At 45.5% G+C, this 18,266-nt stretch overlaps 1 protein-coding gene across 1 annotated transcript in view; it reads left to right on the top strand.

The window, feature by feature from the left end:
* The window catches only part of LOC115460233 (GRB2-related adaptor protein 2-like), a 161,800-nt gene that overhangs the window by 130,463 nt on the left and 13,071 nt on the right, over positions 1-18,266 (top strand). Inside the window, exons 4-6 of the mRNA XM_030190048.1 lie at positions 3,786-3,905; positions 9,167-9,335; positions 16,151-16,291. Coding sequence (XP_030045908.1) covers positions 3,786-3,905; positions 9,167-9,335; positions 16,151-16,291 — 430 coding nt within the window. The remainder of the gene's footprint in view (positions 1-3,785; positions 3,906-9,166; positions 9,336-16,150; positions 16,292-18,266) is intronic.

The raw sequence follows: 18,266 nt of genomic DNA, 5'->3' as shown, positions 1-18,266 counted from the left end.
TGTAGAGGGCGGATGGTTGAGGTGTTGAATTAATTTTGGGACAGATGTTCTTTGTCTTTCAGGAGGGTTATTTTTATTTTATTTGTTGCATTTGTATCCCACATTTTCCCTCCTATTTGCAGGCTTAATGTGGCTTACAATGTTCTGTCATGGCATTCGCCATTCCAGAGTAAAAGGTACAATTGGTGTTACATAAAGAGCATGGATATCATAATAGAGTTAAGCAAACATATATAAAAAGAGAGTCACAAATCTCCTCTGTGTTTTTGCTTGATTGATGTATCATTGTTCCCAGTTCTGCTCGACTTGTTTTGTTGTTTTTTGTTCGATTATTATCTATACTAATATATAGATTTAAACATAAACTCAAGTGGCTGGACATACCCTTGATCTGTTTTTTTTTAACTAAGGAGATTGTGATCAAAGAATTAGGGCTACGTTTACTAAGCAGTGCTATGGGCACGTTAGCATTTTTAATGCGCATAAATGGTGTCCGTGCATTAAACGCTCACGCACCTATAGAACACTATAGACGCATTAGCGTTTAACGTGCCATAAATTTTCAGGCGGGTTAAAGCTAACGCACCTTAGTAAACATACCCCAGTAGCATGTTATGTTTGGAGAGAGAGAGAGATATCTGGAGTATTTTATGTCTGTGCCCCTATTCATCAACAGGCCTAATGGAGATTTGCTGTAACCTTTATAACAAGAACCCTATATCATAAATTTATGTTTTTGATGTGTGCCCCAATATGCTGGATGGTTACATTTGACTAATCAGTGTATCTGGTATGCCTTCAGTGCATAGTTGGGAAGCTCATTGCATCTGCAGATGTCAACTTCTCACTTGTAAACATTATTATGAAAAATGTTTAATAAATTGATCGAAATTACGATTTCCTGCCATGCTAAATACAAAATACCAAAATAATTAGTTATTTAGGAAACGTTATGTGCAAGGTAACAGCCACGTCAATTTTTATCTCTTTCAACAAACCCACGAGGGAGGGAGCGACGCTGGATCTGGTGCTCACAAATGGGGATAGCGTGTCAAATATCCAAGTGGGTGCCCACCTGGGCAACAGTGACCATCAAACGGTTTGGTTTCATATTACAGCTAAAGTGGAGAGCGGCCACTCAAAACTCAAAGTTCTGGATTTCAAGCGTGCTGACTTTAGTAAAATGGGGGAATACCTGAGGAAGGAGATGATGGGCTGGGAGGAAATACGAGAAGTGGAAGGACAGTGGTCCAGGCTGAAAGAAGCTATAAATAAGGCCACGAACCTTTATGTAAGGAAAGTAAATAAAAGCAAGAGAAAAAGGAAACCGATATGGTTCTCCAAGCAAGTGGCTGAGAAAATAAAGGCTAAAGAGTTGGCGTTCCAGAAATACACAAAAACTAAAGAAAAGGAACACGAGGAGGAATACAGGATGAAACTGAAAGAAGCCAAGAGAGAGATACGTCTGGCAAAAGCGCAAGCGGAAGAACAAATGGCTAGAAATGTAAGGAGGGGTGACAAAATTTCTTCAGGTATATTAGTGAAAGGAGAATGACTAAAAAGGGAATTGTGAGACTAAAAGATACTGCGAACCGCTATGTGGATAATGATGAAGAAAAAGCAAATTTGCTAAATAGATACTTTTGTTCTGTTTTCACAGAAGAAAATCCTGGAGAAGGACCGCGATGGTCTGCAAAAAGTATAAATGAGATTGAACTGGATAGAGCACCGTTCACGGAAGAGAGTGTGTATGAACAGCTTGAAAAGCTAAAGGTGGATAAAGCCATGGGACCGGATGGGATCCACCCCAGGATATTGAGGGAGCTCAGAGAGGTTCTGGCGGGTCCTCTTAAAGATTTGCTTAACATATCCTTGCAGACGGGAGAGGTTCCGAAGGATTGTAGAACGGCAGAGGTGGTCCCTCTTCACAAGAGTGGTGATAGGGAAGAAGCTGGAAACTACAGGCCGGTAAGCCTCACTTCGATTATTGGAAAAATAATGGAAGCGATGCTGAAGGAAAGGATAGTGAATTTCCTGGAAGCCAATAAGTTGCAAGATCCGAGACAACATGGTTTTACCAAAGGGAAATTGTGCCAAACGAATCTCATTGAGTTCTTTGATTGGGTGACAGGAGAATTGAATCAAGGACGAGCTATGGATGTAATCTACTTAGATTTCAGCAAAGCTTTTGACACGGTTCCCCACAGGAGGCTCTTAAATAAACTGGAAGGGCTGAAGATAGGACCCGAAGTGGTGAACTGGATTAGGAACTGGTTGACGGACAGAAGCCAGAGGGTGGTGGTGAATGGAATTCGCTCGGAGGAGGGAAAGGTGAGTAGTGGTGTGCCTTAGGGATCGGTGCTGGGACCGATTCTGTTCACTATATTTGTGAGTGACATTGCCGAAGGGTTAGAAGGTAAAGTTTGCCTATTTGCGGATGATACTAAGATCTGCAACAGAGTGGACACCCGGGAGGGAGTGGAAAACATGAAAAAGGATCTGAGGAAGCTAGAAGAATGGTCTAAGGTTTGGCAATTAAAATTCAATGCGAAGAAATGCAAAGTGATGCACTTAGGGAATAGAAACCCTCGGGAGATGTATGTGTTAGGTGGGGAGAATCTGATAGGTACGGACGGGGAGAGGGATCTTGGGGTGATAGTATCTGAGGATCTGAAGGCGATAAAACAGTGTGACAAGGCGGTGGCCGTAGCTAGAAGGTTGTTAGGCTGTATAGAGAGAGGTGTGACCAGCAGAAGAAAGGAGGTGTTGATGCCCCTGTATAAGTCGTTGGTGAGGCCCCACCTAGAGTATTGTGTTCAATTTTGGAGGCCGTACCTTGCGAAGGATGTAAAAAGAATTGAAGCGGTGCAAAGAAAAGCTACGAGAATGGTAAGGGATTTGCGTTACAAGACGTATGAGGAGAGACTTGATGACCTGAACATGTATACTCTGGAAAAAAGGAGAAACAGGGGTGATACGATACAGACGTTCAAATATTTGAACGGTATTAATCCGCAAACGAACCTTTTCCGGAGGTGTGAAGACGGTAGAACGAGAGGACATGAAATGAGATTGAAGGGGGGCAGACTCAAGAAAAATGTCAGGAAGTATTTTTTCACGGAGAGAGTAGTGGATGCTTGGAATGCCCTCCTGCGGGAGGTGGTGGAAATGAAAACGGTAACAGAATTCAAACACGCGTGGGATAAACATAAAGGAATCCTATTCAGAAGGAATGGATCCTAAGGAGCTTAGCCGAGATTGGGTGGCAGAGCCAGCCGGTGGTGGGAGGCGAGGATAGTGTTGGGCAGACTTATACGGTCTGTGCCCTGAAGAGGACAGGTACAAATCAAAGTAGGGTATACACAAAAAGTAGCACATATGAGTTTGTCTTGTTGGGCAGACTGGATGGATCATGCAGGTCTTTTTCTGCCGTCATTTACTATGTTACTATGTTACTATGATATGTAATGTGTTGTGAAGCACTCTACTGCAGAGCTGTAAATAAATGCTCTAAATAAATAAACGCCAAAATAAATAGATTATCATCCCATCTAATGCAAAAATTACACCGTGGCAGTCACGTGTCATGACCCTAATTAGTTTATATACAAGTTAGTCAGACTGTTTTGAAGCTTAGCAAAAGAGAGTCCTGTGGATATTGGGACTGAGAGAAGATCTGTTCTAGGAACTCAAAAACAGGCAACAAAAGAGAGAAAGATGTGGTGAGGGTATGTTGACACTCTCTTCCTTGTTTACTAATCCCCTTGTTCCCTCTCTTGTGACAGCTGGTATCACGAAGGTATCTCACGGCACGAGGCAGAAGCCGTCCTTATGAGCAAGGACATGGGTTCCTTCATCATCCGAACTAGTCAGAACTCCCTGGGAGAATTCTCCATTTCTGTCAGGTACAGTTACACCCAGAGGATCCCTCTGGCCTTGCATCCCTCCTCATCTGCTCTGAGCCTGAGCACTGGACTAGGAATGAGTGCAGCTTCCCATACTGAAACCTTCCTTTACGTACAGTACAGTACTATATACAGTACAAGGTCTAGAATAAAATTCAATTATTGGTTAGAGATCCACCAAGAGGGGATTTTGGGCTGGTAAAATAATAAGGAAATGTTATTTCTTGTTTCTGGGGAAGGGCTAAAGGGAGAGTTTGCTGGAAAGAGGCACATGAAAGCTTCTTCCTGTTTCTGTAGGCTTCTAGCTCACCAGGATTCAGCCTCCATTAGACTATGGTGCCGAGAGCTTCCATTCACAATTACCTGGTTATTGTTTTCTCTGTTTTATATTCCATCTAGTCACTGTAGCAGCAATCCTTAGCTGAGAGACAGATTTGAGGGCTCCTTCCAATCCAGTACCCTTCAATTATGGGTCCTACATCTAGCCCTAGCTGTCACCATACTCTCTTTCTATGATGGGTTGTACATCCTTCTTCTGTGGCAACCCCAGCCCAGTCCAGGGAACAGAAAACCTCACCCAAGAACCGAACCCTGATCAGTCCTCTTACTGATTCTATGCTGAATGTATTTTTCCAAGAATTTCTTTCTTTTTTTTTAAATTTAAAACTTTACATTATATATACATCGAAATACAACCAGAAATATGGTTAAAGAAAAAAACGTTTATCCAATAACAAAAAAATATAAATATATAGCATATGTCTACTTTATGGAGAGCCAGAGGCTAATTAAAAAAAACCCAGAAACCATCAGTCCTTAACATATAGCATGCATGCAAAATCAAATATACTGATACCCCTATTAACCTGCAGAGAAACTTCAAGAAAAAATTACAGAAGAATAATCACAATAAAAGTATTTGTTTTCTCTTTCTCCAACAAGAAGTGTTTCAATTCACTAGGATCTAAAAACATGTAGGAATTATTCCCTGGCATGACCAGACATTTATTGGGAAATTTGAGGGGAAAAAAGAAGCTCCTACAGCCAAAACATGAGGCCTAAGCTGCAGAAAAGCCTTATGACACAACTGTGTTCGTTTGGCCACGTCAGGGGAAATCGTAACTTTTTGCCCAAAGAATGACACATCCTTCTTAGAAAAATAAGTCTTCAAAATAAACATTTTATTCTCATCCTTCTGCAAAGACACCAATAAGGTCACTCTTTTAGAAATAGGTTCTTGTTAGGATTCTAAAAATGTAGGGCCCTGTTTACTAAACCACGCTATAGGCATGCTATTATTTTTAGCGTGTGCTAAAATTAATGCACACTAATGCCAGAGCTTAACTATTCGTTGAGTGAAAAATATTTCCTCCTATTTGTTTTAAAAGTATTTCCATGTAACTTCCTTGAGTGTCCCCTAGTCTTTATACTTTTGGAACGAGTAAAAAATCGATTCTACACCACTCAGGATTTTATAGACCTCTATCATATCTCCCCTCATCCTTCTTTTCTCCAAGCTGAAGAGCCCTAGCCACTTCAGCCTTTCCTCATAGGGAAGTCATCCCATCCCCTTTATCATTTTCATCGCCTTTCTCTGTACCTTTTCTAATTCCACTATATCTTTTTTGAGATGCGATGACTTATTGAACACAATATTCGAGGTGCGGTCACACCATGGACCGATACAAAGGCATTTTAATGTCTTCATTTTTGTTTTCCATTCTTTTCCTAATAATACTTCACATTCTATTTGCTTTCTTAGCCGCCGTAGCACACTGACTAGAAGGTTTCAATGTATCATTAACGATGATGCCTAGATCCCTTTCCCGGTCAGTGACTTCTAATGTGGAACTCTGCATTGCGTAGCTGTAATTCGGGTTCCTCTTTGCCACATTCATCACTTTGCACTTGCTCACATTAAACGTCATCTGCCATTTAGACGCCCAGTTTCACAGTATTATAAGGTCCTCTTGTAATTTTTCACAATCCTCTTGCGATTTAACAACTTTGAATAACTTTGTGTCATCAGCAAATGTAATTACCTCACTAGTTACTTCCATCTCTAGATCATTTATAAATATGTTAAAAAGCAGCGGCCCCAGCACAGCCCCTGGGGAATCCCACTATCTACCCTTCTCCATTGAGAATACTGACCATTTAACCCTACTCTCTATTTTCTGTATTTTAACATGGCTCTCCAATTTCCTCTGAAGTGTTTCATGAGGTACTTTGTCAAACGCCTTTTGAAAATCCAGATACACAATATCAACCGGCTCACCTTTATCCACATGTTTGTTCACCCCTTCAAAGAAATGTAATAGATTGGTGAGGCAAGATTTCCCTTCACTAAATCCATGTTGGCTTTGTCTCATTAACCCATGCAGTCCAATTGATTCTTTTGCTGGCTTCTTGCTTCTAATATACCTAAAAAAGTTTTTACTATATATTTTGCCTCTAACGCAATCTTTTTTTCAAAGTCTCTCTTTGCCTTCCTTATCAGCGCTTTGCATTTGACTTGCCATTCCTTGAGCTGTGTCTTATTATTTTCAGTCAGATTTTTCTTCCATTTTCTGAAGGATTTTCTTTTAGCTCTAATAGCTTCCTTCACCTCACTTGTTAACGATGCTAGCTGTCGTTTGGCCTTTTTGAACAGCATCTATGCCTGATGTAAATTTTTGACCTTCGCAGCTGCTCCTCTAAGTTTGTTTGTTTTTTTTACCATTCTTCTCATTTTATAGTAGTCTTCTTTTTGAAAGTTAAAAGCTAACGTATTGGATTTGCTGTGTGTATTTTCTCCAGAGCTGATATCAGATCTGATCATGTTATGATCACTGTTATCAGGCAGCCCCAGCACCATTAACTCCTGCACCAGATCATACCCTCCACTAAGAACTACATCTAGAATTTTACCTCCTCTTGTTGGCTCCTGTACCAGCTGCTCCATTAAGCAGTCCTTGATTTCATCAAGGAATTTTACCCCCCTAGCATGTGCTGATGTTACATTTACCCAGTCAATATCGGGGTAATTGAAATCACCCATTATTATTGTGTTCCCCAGTTTGCTAGCCTCCCTAATTTCTGATAATATTTCTAAATCTGTCTGTTCATCCTGGCCTGGTGAACGTTAACATAGTAGATAGCGGCAGATCAAGATCTGTACGGTCCATCCAGTCTGCCCAACAATATAAATTCATTACATGTGGTATGAAGTGATACATCATATGTATACTTGTTCTTGATTTATCCTTGCCATTTTTAGGGCATAGATCGTAGAAGTCTGCCCGGCACAGGCTTTGTTCTAAAATTTCTGAAGTTGTTGTCAAAGTGCCCAGAAAGCTCCACTCTGGCCCATCCAAATTTATTCAGCCTCCATCAGGGCACAGACCGTAGAAATCAGCCCAGCACCAGTTTTCCTACCTAATCTCCCCTAAGCTTCTTTGGATCCGATCCTTCTAAACAGGATTCCCTTGCATTTGTCCCATGCATTTTTGATGTCACATCTGTGGTCGTGACCCTCTCAGGCTTACCTTATTTCTGGCGGTCAGCTTCTAAGCTGGCTTCTGTCTGGTCTTTCTAAGTTAGCTCTGTCTCTGTCTCTGTGTGCTGGCTGCTTCCAGCATGGCTCTGATTGCTCCTCTGTGCGGCACCTGTGTATGCTGAGCCTCTCTATGCTTCAGTATGCTTTCTGCCTGCTTCTTGGTTTGTGCTCCCCTCGCCCTCTGGTGGCCAGAACCTGTGGCTGCCATAGACTGTCTTACTGTTCCTACCCGTTCCAGGCTTCAGCCCAGTCCGGTCCGGATCTTCCAGGTGGCCAGACTTGTCTTTCTTGTTTGTGCCTGAACAGCACCCATAGTTGCCTTGAGATTGCTGCAGTGAGCCTCAGGTGCTAATGGGCTTTATTAATCACCTAGAAACTCTCTGCTTTGCCTTTGCATCGCCTAAAGCCCCCATTCATCCATGTGATCCATGTGCATCTCCTTCCTGACTTCCCTCCCCTCCATCCATCCATGTCCAACAACTCTCCATTCTCCCCTGCCCAAACACAGAGCAAAATAATGTCACTTACTCGGAGAAAGGTCCTCTTCTCTCAGAACTTCTCAGGAAGAAAACCTTTCCTCTCTATATAGTTTGAATTCTAAGGGGACTTCTTCAAACAGACCCTTTGAAGCTAACCCAGTAATCAGATTGCCCTTAGTAACCTTTGCAACTATTCTAATTCCTCACACTTAATTAACACCTGTTTCAAGTCAGTAGCAGTGCTATTTCTCCATTAGGCAAAGAACAAAAAATAACTTTCTTTTAGGACAAAGTTTGAGTCTTCCTACTATCCTTTTTTAATAATCTTGGCTGTTAAGATATCAGGACTCACAGAATCCAGATCAGCGAATGCGCCGGACTCGGAAACCGGCGCTGAAGGGGACTTTAGCTGGCGGGGGCTGGGGACTCCTGCCAGCAAAGATACCTGACAGCGGCAGTGGGGGAGGGTTGGCAGCGGTGGGAGTGGGGTCGAAAGGGACATGGGAGGGGTGGTAGCGCCGGGGGGGGGGGGGGGTCAAAAGTGTGGGGGGGCGGTGGCACCACAGGGGGGGGCTAAAATGTGCCCCCTCACCTCAGGCTTTGGACCCCCCTCCCGCCGAAGTCCGGTTACGTCCCTGGTTTCATTTAGCATGTGCTAAATCCAATAGCACACCTTAGTAAAAGGACCCCTTAGTGACTGGTGAAAGCACCTTGGAGTCTCAGAAAATCACTCATGTGGGGAGAATAAGGAAGAAAATAGGGACATACCAATGGCCGCACATGGGACTAAATTCAGTAAATGGCGCCCAAAAATGCACGCTGAGCACTATTCTATAAACAGTACTGTGAATTGGGTGCCGTTTATAGAATAGCCCATGGAGCTTTGATCCATATCTAATTTGTAGGCATGAGGGTTTACACCAGCTCAAACCTCGTGTAAATCCTTGTGTCTAAGTTGGGCATGGATCCTCCAAATTCTATAATACTGCACGCTTCATTAGTGAATGCCCCTGCCCTGCCTATGCCCCTCCCATGGCCACGCCCCTTTTCAGTCGCACACTTAAATTAAATAAGCCTATGTAAGTCTGCAGTTCCTTACAATCTGGAACTGTGCCATTCCCCTCCCCATTTTCTCCCTCTGTCCTTGAAATTGCCAGCACCCCCTTCTTTTCTTCCCCTTTGGTGATACCATTCTCAGCTGGCCAGGTTGTAACAAACATGCACCTCTTTATTGATCTTTTTAGACAAGAAGAGGACGTCCAACATTTCAAGGTCATGCGAGATAGCAAGGGTAACTACTACCTGTGGACAGAGAAGTTCTCCTCCCTGAACAAGCTGGTGGAGTACTACAAGACTTCCTCCATCTCCAGACAGAAGCAGATCTACTTACGAGACGGCACTCGGGAGGAGCAGGTACCAGCCCTTGCTGCTTACATTCAGGAAAATCAAGCTCTCACTCCCCATTTGCAGGGTTATATTTGCTATTAGACACAATAGTGTGTGTAGAAGTGCCTGCATACAAGTTCTGGAACAGGTGGATGTGAAGCGTCTGTTCACGCTTTCCAAAAATACTAGAACTAGGGGGCATGCGATGAAACTACAGTGTAGTAAATTTAAAACAAATCGGAGAAAATGTTTCTTCACCCAACGCGTAATTAAACTCTGGAATTCGTTGCCGGAGAATGTGGTGAAGGCGCTTAGCTTGGCAGAGTTTAAAAGGGGGTTAGATGGTTTCCTAAAGGACAAGTCCATAAACTGCTACTAAATGGACTTGGGAAAAATCCACAATTCCGAGAATAACATGTATAGAATGTTTGTACGTTTGGGAAGCTTGCCAGGTGCCCTTGGCCTGGATTGGCCGCTGTCATGGACAGGATACTGGGCTCGATGGACCCTTGGTCTTTTCCCAGTGTGGCATTACTTATGTACTTATGGAGGGTTTTAAGACAATGCTGTTGAATGGAAGTCATGCCTGCATAAACCGAGTTACAATAATCTAGTCATGATATATACATTGCTGCAAAATCTAGAAATTTGCTAATTAATCAGAGACAGTGAGGCCAAAAAATTACTAGTTGAACAACTTGAGAAATCTGGTACTCAAAAGATAGCAGTGAATCAATGATTACACCTAGGTAACAGAATGAAGAGACTGGAGCTAAAGGCATATTTTAAAAAGTAAGAGGTAGCGAGGGAACAGGGCAGGATCCAGACACCCAGCAAGCTGTGGTTTGGGATGGATTCAGTACAATCCTTTGAGCAAAAAGCCAGTTATACATAGCCTGGGTTGTTGTATATAAAGGTCCAAGATCTGCAGAAACAAAAGAAGTGGGATACATAAGAAGAATATCATCTGCATAGAAAAAGAAACAAATGTGATCCTGAAAAAGGGTTACGAAGAAAATATTAAAGAGTAGAGGGGAAAGAACAGGCGGTTAGCTTAGCAGAGTTTAAAAAGGGTTTGGACGGTTTCCTAAAGGACAAGTCCATAAACCGCTACTAAACGGACTTGGAAAAATCCAAAATCCCAGGAATAACATGTATAGAATGTTTGTACGTTTGAGAAGCTTGCCAGGTGCCCTTGGCCTGGATTGGCCGCTGTCGTGGACAAGATGCTGGGCTCGATGGACCCTTGGTCTTTTCCCAGTATGGCATTACTTATGTACTTATGTACTTATATGCTGTCTTGGGATTCTGTAGCCCAAAAGCATGACCCTGCATTTTTAGCATTAAATCTTAGTTGTCAATTTCTGGCCATTCTTCTAGCCTCCTCATGCTATCCACGCCAACAGAACCCTGGGGAACCCCATAATGAAGGGCTAAGGTACTAGAGTGGGAGGAAGGAATTAACAACTGTGAAAGATTGATCAGAGAGATAAGAAGAAAACCAAGCCAAGACAGATCCACCTACCCTAACCACTTGCAGACAAGTGAGCAGGAGCGAGTGGTCTACTAAATCGAAAAAAGGTCAATAGAAACAAGAAGAACCACTGAACCTTTGTCAAGAGTAAGTGAAGTTCGCTGAGTAAACAAGCAGCATTTGTCTCTTTACTGAGGTGTGTTCGGAAACCTGATTGTCTGGGGTGCAAAGTAGAGTTACTATTGACAAATGAAGACAATTGATCAACAACAAGCTTTTCTGCAACCTTACAAGCAGTACATAAATTGGAAATGGATCTTTAAGAGGAGGGATCTGCAGGAATATCTGTGGGATTTTTCAACACTGGAGTAACTACTGCTTTTTTCCAGCTGAGAGGGACAGTACCAGAAGTGAGACTTGGTGATTAGGTGGAGTAAAAGAGGTTCAACCACATCCTTGCTAGCATTTGGCAGAATCTAATTTTTTCATGTTAAGCAGGCTGGCATAGAATCTGGGGGGGGGGGGGGGGGGGGGGGGGGGGGATTCTATTAATGGTGCCAAAAACCTGGCTGCTAAGCTAGTATTCTGTAACGGCAGAGTTAGATGCCAAATCTGTTATAGAACATTAGTGTGAATCCACAGTTACACACCAAACTTTAGGCACGGCCACTTATGCCATGACTATGGCTGCTGTAGATGCTGGCACCTAAAGTCAGCAGTTGGGCATGTAAATGTAACTATTCTATAATGTGTAATGCTGAAATAGTCGTAACACCTACAACGCCCATGGGAATGCCTCCTTTGCATTTACGCGCTAGAACACATAGGCGCCAAGTTATAGAAGAGCGATAAAGTGCACTGTGGCCATAACTGCCATTTCAGCCCCTTTTTGGCAACTAACATCTATCAACTCCCCATTGTCATGCCAAACGTTTGGCTCCTAATTCACACCTAACTTGTAGCATTGTCACGAAATGCCTAGCACCCACCTGGGGTTAACCCCATGGCCACCTAGGGGGTCTGTCTCCAGCACTGCTCAGGTCTGCTTCCACCTGCACATGTGTTCTATACTAGCCAACCCTCCACCCCATGCCCTAGGTTCCACTTGCCTCTGGGCGAGTCTCCCACCCACAAATTATTCCCCAGTGATTTCTGGGAAGCTAGGGCCACACTCCCAAGGTTCCCACAGTTCCCAGAAAGCACTCACAGACCCAAAACACAAACCACCAGGATTCTTAGTCAGTTCAGGACAGCAGAGTCAATAAACTAATAAGATTTATTGTCGTAGAACTTGAACAGTGAACAGAAAAAGGTGAAATCAGCAAACAATAACAGGTAACTGAATATGGATCAATTATAAAACTATCTAAACATTTGTTTACTACCTGGGTAGTGCCTGGGGAGTTTCAGGAAAATTAACTGCTCACAAGTCTTGAGCAGGGTCTCAGGACAGAGATGTTTCTCCTCTGTACCCCCAAGCTGAGACTGAAAAAGAAATCCAGTGCCTCCTGACTAGATTTGAACTCTAGACCAATCAAAACCCCAGAGCACCAACTTCGAAAGTATCGGGCCAATGGTACTGCAAATTGCCTTTCCGCAAGCTTAAACTGGAAGAGAAAGTCTTTTTCTGCCAACAGCTTTAAAACACAAAACAGGCTTAGAAACCCACTGTTTCGTCAAAGGCACATTATAAATAATTGCCCCATCTGTCCACTACTTTAAATTACAGTTGTTTATATTGATTGCCCAAGAACATTTATGGATAAAATGATATCCCAGTGTGTAATTAAACTCTGGAATGCCAGAGAATGGGGTAAAGGTGGTTAGCTTAGCGGGGTTTAAAAAAAGATCTGGACAGCTTCCTAAAGGAAAAATCCATAGACCATTATTAAATTGACTTGGGGAAAATCCACTGCTATTTCTGGGATAAACAGCATAAAATGTTTTGAACTTTTTTGGGATCTTGCCAGGTATTTGTGAGCTGGATTGGCCACTGTTGGAAACGGGATGCTGGGCTTGATGGACCTTTGTCCTACTTCAGGTTCTCCAATAGCTGGCCTGAAATACTCCCTCCCCCTACCCACTTTCCTATCTATTATTGTAGTTCTGCCCCCTTCTTTCCCTCCTCTGTCCTCCTGCTCTTCATCCAGCATTGGCTTTCTTTATATCTCTTTTTGGATTTGTTATGTAGCCGCTCAGATATTGTCTGATGGATGAATGGAGTAGAAGTCTTCAATAAACTTGGAAAATTAGAAGCCACTGACCAGTAGAGGTTCAGATTAAGTATTGGCAGAAACGTTAAGATCACACTTAAGGAACCAGGCCCACATTTTTGAGAAAAAGGACGCTGGAGGCCCCTTAGCAGGTCTAGTGCCTCATTAACACTATCCGGTTGACTGTTACTAGGCAGTGAGCGTGACTGCTGAACTGGAGCAAGGCCCAATGCATTATGAGATAACTAGTAAAAAAGGCCCGTTTCTGACACATATGAAACGGGCGCTAGCAAGGTTTTCCTCATAATGTGTATGTTTTGGAGAGTGTATGTGAGAGTGACTGTGTGTGATAGAGAGAGTGAAAGTGTGAGTGTGTGTGTGAGAGAGAGAGTGAGTATGGGTGTGAGCGTGTCTGTGAGAGAGTGTGTGTGTGAGAATGAGAGTGTGTGCAATTGCGTATGGGAGACACAGTGTGATAGAGAGAGAGAGAGTGTGTTTCACACAGATACAGTGTGTGCGTGAATGAGAGTGTGTGTGAGGCACAGATTGTCTGTGAGACTGAGTGTATGAGACCAAGCGAGTATGTAAGTGACTGTGTGACACATAGAGAGTGAATGTGATACAATGTGAGACATAGAGTGTATGAGAGTGAGAGACAGAAACACATAGTCTGTGAGAGAGAGAGTGTGTGTGTGTGTGTGACAGAGATACCTCCCTCCCTCCCTCTCTCTCTCTCTATGGTGTCAGGCCCCCCTCTTTCTCTGGTGTCTGAGATTGCTGCCACTGCACCTAAGCAATTGGTGTGCTGGAGGAGAGGAAGAGAGAGAGAGTGTGTGTGTGTGGGGTGGGGGGGATGTGTTGGAGGGGTTCAGCTTGGAAGAAGAGGGGTGTGGGGGATTGTGGATGCGCTGCCAGATGAAAGTAAGTGAGTATGTGTGTGTGTGTGGGGGGGGGGGTTCAGGAAGCAATGGCAGATGACAGAGTGAGGGAGTGTGTGTGTGTGTGGGGGGGGGGCAGGGGGTACAGGAAGCGCTGCCAGATGAGAGAGTGAGTGTGTATGGGGTTTCATGAAGCGCTCCCATCCTTGAACCCCCTCCCCACCTCAGTCCCCTTCTCTCATTCAAGAACCCCCTCCCCAGTCTCTCCCATCCAAAAACCCCAGTCCCCTCCCCACCCGTCCCCTTCTCCAATCCGAGAACCCCCTCCCCAGTCTCTCCAATCCAAAAACCCCAGTGCCCTTCCCACCCGTCCCCTTCAAGCATCCAAGAACCCCCTCCCCACCTCAGTCTCCTTCTCCCATTCAAGAACCCCCTCCCCAGTCTCTCCCATCCAAAAACCCCAGTCCCCTCCCCACTCGTCCTCTTCAAGTATCCAAGAACCCCCTCCCCACCTCAGTCCCCTTCTCCCATTCAAGAATCCCAGTCCTCTCCCCATCCGTCCCCTTCTCCCATCCGAGAACCCCCTCCCCAGTCTCTCCCATCCAAGAACCCCAGTCCCCTCCCCACCCGTCCCCTTCAACTATCCAAGAACCCCCTCCCCACCCCCTTCTGCTTCTCCCATCCATGAACCCCTCCCACCTCAGTCTCCTTCCCATTTGAGAACCCCCTCCCCCCCACCTGAGAGCCCCACACCCTTCTCCCATCTGAGTCCCTCCCCACCTACCAGCTCCATTCTCCTGCCGCCCAGGCCCACCACCCTCACTGCCTTAAAAAAAAACAAACCCAATTTGAAGCACTGGAGTAACAGGCAGCAGCGCCTCGCGTCTGCCCTTCTACTAAAAATCTGTTCCACGACGTCATTGGGCCTTCCCACATTGAGTCCCACCCGCCCTCGCGGTAATTGGAAGTTACCTGAGAGGAGGGCGGGACTCAATGTGGGAAGGCCCAATGACGTCGTCGAAGAGATTTTTAGTAGAAGGGCAGACGCGAGGCGCTGCTGCCTGTTATTCCAGCGCTTCAAATTGGGTTTTAAAGGCAGGACAGCGCCGGGAGCGGACTCGCAGCACCCCCCACCCGCTGACATCTGGGGCGGAGCGCCCCCACCACGTCGCCGTCGCGCGTTGCTGAACTTGGGAGGGAGGGAGAGTGGTGCTCGGGCGGTCGGGGCGGGGCTACCTGAGGCGCGCGGCGCGGTTGGTAGCCAGCGTTTCCTTGGCAGGGGGAGGAGTAGGGAAACACGCTCCGCGTGTTTCCCTACTCCTCCCCCTTCCTTGATGCGGTCCCTGCTTTCATTCTTCTGTTGGTTTTCCGCCCTCGACGTCATGACGTTTGACGCGAGGGCGGGGCAGCAAGTCGTTCAGTGGCTTCACCACCACGAACTTACGAACCGTTCTGGGAGTCTGAGTGACTTCAGAACGTTGTCCTCAGAACGTTGAGGGTGCCTTTTATTATATTAGATGTTCCATAACAATTCCAGCACAAATTTCCCATAAATGCTGCTGGAAAGATTCTAGTGCCGATGTCATGCTGCTGCTGCTGCTGTCACTGTTGACTACATCCTGAGCTGAAATGTTAATTCTGTCTCATGCTAATGAAAACACAGGCTTTTAGGAGCAAATATTTGTCAATTTGCATTTTGCAGTACAAAGCTCTTTTAGTTCAAATAAGGTTGAAAATCACTCACAAAGGATAGAACATTGGAAAACATATGTGTGTCCATCACTGGTACAGAAGATTGTGTGCAGTAGACTGCATAGGACATGACTGCTTCTGAAGAGTAGAAAGGGAGGAAATAACTGTGAGCCTTGCATGTCCCGCTACATAAGTGGTACAAAAGCAGCCCAGTTGCAGAGTGTTACAGCATTTGCACTGATGCTCATTGGATCAGGCAGGGTGGTCCCGAGAGGTGCAAAAATTGTTCCTCATCCCTTGTCTCTCCTGTTGTGGCAGTGGTCGAGGCAGGGGTTCTAGGGGGCCTTTCACATAGGGTGTGATTCCAGACAAGAATGCTCCTGAGATCAGGATTCTAAAGGTAACACCTAATCATCAGCATAGTGGAAATTAATAAGGTGAAAATCAAGTGAGTGCTCTGGTCAAAATGGATGCAACCCCCTGTGTCAGCACAAGCGCATCAAAAAGAGAGAGCGGGCACAGACACACCAGAACAAGTCATAAGGGAATACTTGAATCATGTATTACTATTTCCTTGCCTTACAGGACAAGCGTTTAGGAAGCCTGGAGAGACAAGCACCTGAAGCACTGCGTCCAAACAGTATTATCCAAGAAAGGTCAAGTTCCACTGCAATGCAGTGGAGACACCCGGGGACGGAATTTGGTAGAAATAAGGAACCTCGGCAGGTATGGCAGGATCAAGCTTGAAGCCGTGCACCTCATTCCAGCTTTTCAGCACCTCTTTCAGTTCCAGAACTTGGGTGCCTGTAAGCTCTAATCTGCATCACCCCCTGCTATTCTAGTACTGGGACCCGCACCTCTGCCTATGTACCTCTCTCCTGATCTGCAGTACCCTCTTCTATTCCAGTACTGAAATCTCCACACACAAATCTGTCAGTGCACCTCAATCCTGACCTGTGGCATCTCCTGCTGTTCTGCTACTGAGACCCAACACAGAGCTTTGCCAATACACCCCAATTCTGACTTGCAGTACCTTCTGCTATTCCAGTACTGTGACCCCCACACACTGCTCTGCCAGTGCACCTCAATCTGCAATACCCTCTGTTATTTCATTACTGAAAACCCACACACAGCTCTGCTAATGCACCTCAATCCTGACCTGCAGTACCCCCTGCTATTCTAGTACTGAGACCCCACACACCCAGTTCTGTCAGTACCCTCAGTCCTGAGTTGTGGTATCCCCCTCCTGTTCCAATAATTGGCCCTACATATAGCTCTGCTAATGCAACTCAAAACCTCACCTGCTGCTATTCCAGTCCTGGGTCTCCTGTAGGCTCTGCCATTACACCCCATTTTTACCCTTTAACAGGGCCGCCGAGAGACTGCTCCTTCCCCCAATAAAAAAAAAGTCTGGTGCCTAATGGCCCTGTCCTCAATCCTCAAATCCTGTGGTCTGGTGGTCTAGTGACTCCCCGACCCCCTTCTTTGCCACTCCCCCGTCATCAATAGCCTGGTGGTCCAGCACCCATCCTCCCCCAAGCCAGGCCAGGCCCCCCCCCCCCCAGTAACTTTGGCCTGGTGATCTAGTGGTAACCTTGTTTTTCCTCCTAGACCGCCATATCTTTCATCAGAAGCAGGAACGATGCCAACTCACTCCTGCTTCTCCGGGCCACAATCTTCAAAATGGCAGTGCCCACACCATGCAGTGCATCCTGGGATTCACTGGGCAGAGCCTAACTACCATATAAGGGAGGGGTAGGCTAGGTTACCTCTAGATCACCAAGCCAAAGTTATTGGGGGTTGCGCCTGGCTTGACCTAGCTGGGGGAGACACTGGACCACTAGGGTATTTGTGACTAGGGGGCCACCAGTTTGGGGAGGGGAAGGAGGCCAATACCCGGGGGTGGGGCCATTAGACTACCAGGTTTTTTTTATTGGAGAAAGCCCGTCAGGGCCCAGGGTGGTCGGGTTGGATGGAGAGAAGGGGTGCCACTAGATACCGCTTCTCTCAACCCCTTCAGGCTGCCATTTTCCCCCAGTGGTTACATCTGGCTGACTGGCTCTAGCCATGTTCATTGCTGTCACAGATAGGGTGTTAAAATGACCATCCCATCACCAGCAGCTTTCCTGTAAGGCTTTTGTGCTATGGTGCCGGCAGCTTTTCCAATGTTAGGTGAAGTCATCTGACACTGGAAAACTATCACAAGACTGCTGGTAGTTTGATTCAATTATATTTAACTGAGCTGAACTGGGTGAAGGAAAAGGGGAGGACAGAGCTGAGTGAGGTTTAAGATGCAGAGGAAAGAAGCTAGGTCAGGGGAGATGGAGAAAAAAGGGCTGGCCTGTTGGAGGGAGGGAGACAGGGGGAACAGAGAAACTGATAAGGGGAACCAGATGTACCTGAGGGTGAGGGGAGGGATAGGACAGGGCAAGGGAGAGGAAAGGAGGGGAAAAACTAGCTGGGCTGGAGAACCAGTGGAGGAAGAAGGAGGCAGAGAGACAGGTTAATCTGGGTTAAGAATGAAGGCTGAACCTTGGGAAGCACCATGAGTGGTCATGTGCTGCCATTTTCCAAAATGGTGGCACAGAGGCTGAAGTAAGTGGATATCACTCCTGCTTTTGAACTTTAAAGCTACACAAAATTTTGGAGGGGGAGGGGGGTGCTGCAGGAAAATGGTGGCTTCCTCTTGGGCCCCAGGATA

Source organism: Microcaecilia unicolor, chromosome 1 (assembly GCF_901765095.1).
Source record: "Microcaecilia unicolor chromosome 1, aMicUni1.1, whole genome shotgun sequence".
In the NCBI taxonomy this organism is placed as follows: Eukaryota; Metazoa; Chordata; class Amphibia; order Gymnophiona; family Siphonopidae; genus Microcaecilia; species Microcaecilia unicolor.
This window is presented reverse-complemented; position numbering and strand designations above follow the sequence as displayed.